Genomic DNA, 6,476 nt, shown 5'->3' on the forward strand with positions numbered 1-6,476 from the left:
GGACTAAAAAAAAGTTATTTATGTTGAAAAAAAAAAAATTGACAATTACCTTACGCAGTTCTCATGGCCAAGATATTCTCAGTCGACAAGCGACAGTAAATATCGTAGAAGCGTGGGAATGAATATAGAAGTAAATCGGAACCCTAGTAGAATACATTTAGGGACTATTTTATAGCAAAGGGAACCAAACCTAACCACAAAAGCATATATTGACCAAAACCTTAAGTAATCACTAAAACTCTGCAGTATGTGTTCACAGACGTACATCGAAATCAAACCATGTAAAAATTTCATTCGTAGCATGATGAAATCGCAATAAAACAAAAGGAACTTGGGCCCATCAAACATAGTTGTTATGTTTATGCATGGAGAATTATTACGGTAATTAAGAACTTAATTTTGCAACATATATAGACAGACGTAAGTGTACAATTTTTACACGTGACCCCCAAATCTTAACTCCAGATACATTACCAGGACTGCATATTTAGTGAGTATAAGTAGTAAGAAAGGAATTGTAGACATTCTCTATATTGTGCAATCATACCGGAAAAATAAAACAAAATACAAAGCAAACAACTTACCTTGCAGCTCAAAATATTTCCAAAGGCCGAGAATGTGTCATACATAGCCTTGTTATCAATACCTTTGTCCAAGTTCTTGATAAACACGTTGCCCACACCTGACTTTCGAAGTGATGGATCCCTCTGAGACCACATTATTCGAATCGGGCGTCCCTTGATAAGATCAAAATTCATAGTGTCCAGAGCACGTTCAGCTATAAAATGAAACAGATTGTTACCAAAGAAGTGTTATATTACCATAGTCACTAGTGGCATCAAAGATCCCCATAGCCTTTTTATAACAAAGCAGTGTTTTCATTACTACGCTGTTTTTATTTCATGTACAGGAACTTTGTAGCATAATGTGGCAAGAAACGAGACAAATGTTCAAACACATCCTTAACTGGACAATTTTGCAACAATTTATGTGAAATTTCACACTTCCAAACTTTCCCCAACAACCTCTACATTATTAGTGTGGAAAAATGGCAGTTCGAAGTAATTTGCATGCACATCTAAGATTTCCATTGCATGTACTACATTATATGCTTATTCAATACTAGATTTATCCATAATCAATTGCTACCAAAGTAGAAATGTCACCAGATACGACTGGAATGTTTAATAACAGGAATGTAAGGAATGCATCATCATACTGAAATAGTTGTAAGAACTAGTTTGTACGAGTGACCATGCTTTTTCAGGTGCTTGGCATAAGCAATTTTCTTTACATGCAAGAGATGAATGAGAAGTGAAAATACTGGTGTCAACAAGCCTACCATACTTAAAATGTATCAATGATAACGCCCTAAGCATGCAAGGGTGGAAGTAAAATGCTAAGAACACCTGACCTAGCCCCATGTATAAAATGCACAATCAACATAAGACTTGCACAACTGGAAACAGAGCCCATTAAGTGGAACAGTTTCGGAAAAAAAAAGCACATCGAATAATATGGTACCTGGCTGCTTCTCCCCAATAATGGTAAGATTGAGGTACTAATTTACTATTCATTGGACAGATTTCTTCGGTAAAAATTTACTATCAGTCGGACACCTATAACTTCTTAGTTTTGTCAATTTTTGACATTTGTACTTACCTATCTGCTTCGCGGAACATTCCTTAAGGTGTATTTTTTGATCAAAGTAATTGCAATTTTTCACATCATGAGTACTTCTTTCTCATACTCTTTTCGCTTGCCTGACACGCAATATGGCTCATACACCTTCCTACATAATCACACGTCGTGCTTGTTTTTTGTAGATTTCATTCATTACGCAGTGTTTCAACCTTCAGACCCCAAGAAACACCCATGAACAAAGCTCATCATCTATTTTTTTTTAAACTTTTTCACATCGTTTTACGAAGAAAATTGTAATGTTTCGTGATGCTACCTGTGAATGGTTTTGGGGGCTATCCGTCCCAGAATCGGTGGGAAATTTAAAATAAAAAACTATTTTTGTTTGAAATTTTTTAGTCCAAATTTCCCACCGATTCCTGGCTTCGTTCCTGGGGTAATTGACCTACCGCCCGCTGCCCTGCCTCCCCTCAGACTACCCTATACTTTCTCTATATAGTCCCTGTTAAAGGCATGTTAGAAATTAGCTGGAGTCACCTGCCCCCAAATGAGCCCCAAACTTTTAAATTTGAAGAAATCCGTTTCCAGGATACGGAAAAATTACCTGAATTTCGCCACCACACATCCACGAGATGTCATATTAGGCATACACCCACAGCCCATTCCTTCTAACGAGTAGCTTACATTCACTGTCACATTTTCGACATTCCTTTCCTTTCTTCACAATCAAAATTTAAAAATCCACTGGATCTTCCACACCAGATACGAATTTCACCACGCATCCACAACACGTAATGTTTCTAACTTTCGTTGCAAACACAGACAGTTCAAAACACTGGATACCTAATGAACATGAACGCAACACAAACACGACGTGTGATGATGTATGAAGGTGTACGTGCCGAAGGCTATTGTCAGTCCGAGAATTAATTTTCAACAAAGAACATGAATTTCCGCTACGATACATTCCCACATCACACAACACCTTCCAGATGTTAGACAATGCTACAGGAACTTATTACTGAAAGTAGTTTCTTCTGTAAAAATTAAGAAATCGGTAACAGTCTCATACATCGGACACACATTTCTTCAATTTTACACAAGCAACTACTTACGGAAATTAGTTTCTCAAAGGTTTATAACGTTCGTCGAGGTATTTTCTCTTATTGTGGAAAATATTTGACCGGGAAATGATGTATTTTTCCAAGAGAAATATCTCACAAGACTCAATTGCCATTGCTTTCATTTGCTTGCCTTACGACAACCAGATGCTGCGTACGTTAGATGACGTAAGCCCCTGTCAGCGTTTCAACCCCCCTTTTTTTTTTTTACTATGCTTGCCTAACGTAACCAAACCTAATCTAACCTTATCGGAAATGGTTCGTGGGGCTATCTGTCAGCTACCGTGCATAATGGTTCGTGGGGCTATCCATCAGCTATAGATCGACCACAAGGAAAAAAACCTTGGGACGAAAAGTCCCCGCGCAGCTTTCCCTTCTTCCCTCCACCTCGGGCCATAAGGAAGCATGGTCCACTCTCCCCCCTCCCCTACTCGCGGGGGTACGCTGCACAGGAGTCGTGGGTCTGCGCAAGTTGTTTTGCTCGTGGTTCCACTATACCCATGCATAATGTATAATGGTATAATTTAACAATACAGGGAATTTATCCAATTTGTTTGAAATTTGGGATACTTACTAATTTGGGCCTCGTAATCACGAATCTGCACTTAAAATTTGGCGCTTATTTGAGGGCAGGTGAATCAGGCCAATTTCTAACATGCCTTTAACAGGGACTCTATAGAGAAAGCTGGGGAGCCGGAGCGGAGGCCGGGCCACGTTAGCAGTTGGGGGCGGTAGGTCAATTACCCCAGGGACGGAGTCCAGAATCTGTGGGAAATTTGGAAATCGAGGGTGTAGAAATAAGAACTTAAGTTAGATTATTTTGCTATTTCCACGTGCGAGTGCCAAATTTTAACTCCAGATTCGTGATTAGGGGGCCAAATTAGTGAGTATGCCAAATTTCAAACAAAATTGAGAAATTCCCGGCATTGTAAAATTACTCCTGTACAATTTCCACCGGTGACTAAATGATATTACGTATTTTTCGGTGAAGAAGGTTGGGTAAATATGCAACACCTCTCACTAGTTTATTTAGTTCATTTTAGCATTGATACTTACTTTTTTTTTTTAATATGTTAATTATTTTCATATTCAATTTTTTTTGTAAACATGGTCAAGTGGAAGAAAAGGCTCCACAGCCTTAACTTCGCCATGTAAAAGAAGACGAAATAAATAAATAAATAAATATTCTGCATTGCGGAAGATTCTTAAAGGTGAAGTTATTTTTCCATAAAATAGAATCAACTTTTTATATTACTAGTCATTATTTGTCTTATTTGTTCTGCTTGGGTAACAGACAATATTTCATGCACTCGTCATGGATCATCACGCATCGTGCTTGTGTTTTGTCGATTTGGGGTGGGTATGCACTGTTTCAACCTTCTTCACCAAAAAATATCTACTTTCTTGTTCATTATGTCATCACAAGCCATTGACGGATAGCCCCAAACAACCATTGACGGATAGCCCCACAAACCTTTGACTGATAGCCTCAAAAAACATTCACGACAGCCCCACGGACCATTTCCAGCAAGGTTGGGTTACGTTAGGTAAGCATAGTTAAAAAAAAAGGAAAAAGTCTTCAAAAAAGGCTAGTTGGAAACACTGGCGAGACTGCGAGACTTTCGACGCTCGCGCCATCTGCAGGTACATAATGGAAACCAATGGTATAATGTTGGCACTTTATAGAAAATGCAAGTTCCTTACATAAAAAGTGATTATTTCTTGTTCTGAAACATTCTATGGTGAAGTTTTCAGTTTCCACGAAAGAAAATACCTCGCAGAACTTCGACAATGCTACAGAAACTGGTGCCCGCCATATTGTGTGTTCCGGAAGCGAAGAAAGTAATAAAAAAAGCACTCTGTGAAAAATTGAGTTTGTTTTCGTGTAAAAAGCCTTGAACTATATCCCCTGAAAGTACGTACCTTCTACTTCCATTTTCCGGTGTTACTTTTCCGATTACTATTATATTATTGCACCTAAAAAGTGTTTTTCCTGCTACTAAAAGCAATGCATTTCTCCATTTGTTCGCATCCATATTGTTTACGCGCTCAAGTGTTTTGTGATAAGTGAGACCCTTCATTTTGCAGCATTCGAGTTGATTTGTCGCTCCAGATTCCACTCACAGTTTCTTTCATTATTTCAGACGAGGAATGCTTACAAGGTTAGGTTAGGCCTGTTAGGTTGGGTTCCAACAGCATAAATACAATGAAAAATGTTTTTCCTGCTACTAAAAGCAATGCATTTCTCCATTCGTTGGTGTCCATATTATTTACGCACAGTTTCTTTCATTATTTCTTCGAGGAATGCCTACAGGGTTAGGTTAGGCCTTAGATTAGGTTTCATTAGCATAAATAAAATGACTAATTATTATTTAGGCTAAGAGAACTAAACCTAGCTACCTAACAACATAGGCATTTTTTGCTTTCACTAGATTTGTGCAGGAATGTGCCTTTTCCTTCGTTGCTACGATTTCAATACCGCCCAACCTGGACACGTTTTCCTGTTGTTGTTTTTTTCATGAAAAAAATTTTCCGCACCTTGAAACTTACTTTTCCCGATTACTAACAAAACGTTACCAAAAAATTATGAACCGCGTTCCTTCTAAGCAGCCCATATTCTGCAGTCTTACAAAGTTAAACGGAAGAGAAATCAAACAACTCTGATAAGGTTAAATTCAACCATAGCCACTATTAAAACAGCCGCGCTCTCACGGTTTCTATTAACAAAAAATGTCCAAGCACCATTTGGCAGAGTAAGAAGCTTGCAATAGAACTTGACACGTGGTACTGATAGCTCAAAATGCAACAAAATACAAATTCGTGGTTACTATGTACTTACATTTGAGGTGTGTGCTTAGAAACTACTCATTTTAATAATAGTAAGGGCTACACTTCTTAAGACAGGAAGTGAAAATTGACAGCAGGTGATTTGTATGCTATCACTATGAAAATATGAAACTGTAAATGGGATAATACTTACCGTCTGCTGGTTGTTGAAAGTTGACATAAGCATATCCCAAAGATCTTCTGGTAACCATATCTCTACAGACTCGGATGGAAAGCACAGGACCTGCTGTAGAGAACTTCTCGAAAAGCATGGCCTCCGTCACATCTGAATGCAGGTCCCCAACATAAAGTGAGGCCATAGGATAATTTGGACCTCCTGGATTCATCTTGATGTATTGTAATTATCACGAGAAACACTACAAAATACGTTGGAATATTTTATATCTTCTGGAATAAGCCTCTTGGCAACTCGCAAAACTATCGTTAGGCCTACGTTGAACCGCACGACGAACACACACAATCACACTTCTTCCAAGATATTTTCTGTTTTTCAATTTTTACGATTTTTTTTGGATTTTAGAACTTTTGTGATTTTTTTTGTTTTTTTTAATATTTATATCACGAAATGTAGGTGGGTTGTGTGACCTATATAGGAGACACACAACCACACATGAACATACCCTACTCTGTACGAGGAAGAGGCAGTGAAAGTAGGGCGAGTGCGATATATATAGGTTTCTCTCAATATTCCTACGCAGCAATGCCTCGATGAAATATAGTGCGATGTAAGCTTGCAAACAATACAGTCATATTGACGTCAAAGATTAAACTGATATTTTATTTAATCGTGAATTAGTTTCTGTCAATCTTTCAACTTGCAGGTGGCTGCTAACATGATGCCATTTTCAAGTTGGTTATTTACTTCTT

At 38.1% G+C, this 6,476-nt stretch overlaps 1 protein-coding gene across 2 annotated transcripts in view; it reads right to left on the reverse strand.

Annotated features, from left to right (window-relative positions):
- pAbp (poly(A) binding protein) overlaps nt 1-6,257 on the reverse strand; it is a 28,731-nt gene extending 22,474 nt beyond the window's left edge. For both annotated transcript variants that reach the window (XM_083127271.1, XM_083127270.1), the window contains exons 1-2: nt 5,743-6,257; nt 585-778 (exon numbers count right to left, since the gene is read on the reverse strand). In XM_083127271.1, coding sequence (XP_082983397.1) covers nt 585-778; nt 5,743-5,935 — 387 coding nt within the window. In that variant the 5' untranslated portion in view covers nt 5,936-6,257. The remainder of the gene's footprint in view (nt 1-584; nt 779-5,742) is intronic.
- Between the last annotated feature and the right edge of the window lie 219 nt (nt 6,258-6,476).

Source organism: Lepisma saccharinum, chromosome 8, assembly GCF_977018435.1.
Source record: "Lepisma saccharinum chromosome 8, izLepSacc3.1, whole genome shotgun sequence".
Lineage (NCBI taxonomy): Eukaryota > Metazoa > Arthropoda > Insecta > Zygentoma > Lepismatidae > Lepisma > Lepisma saccharinum.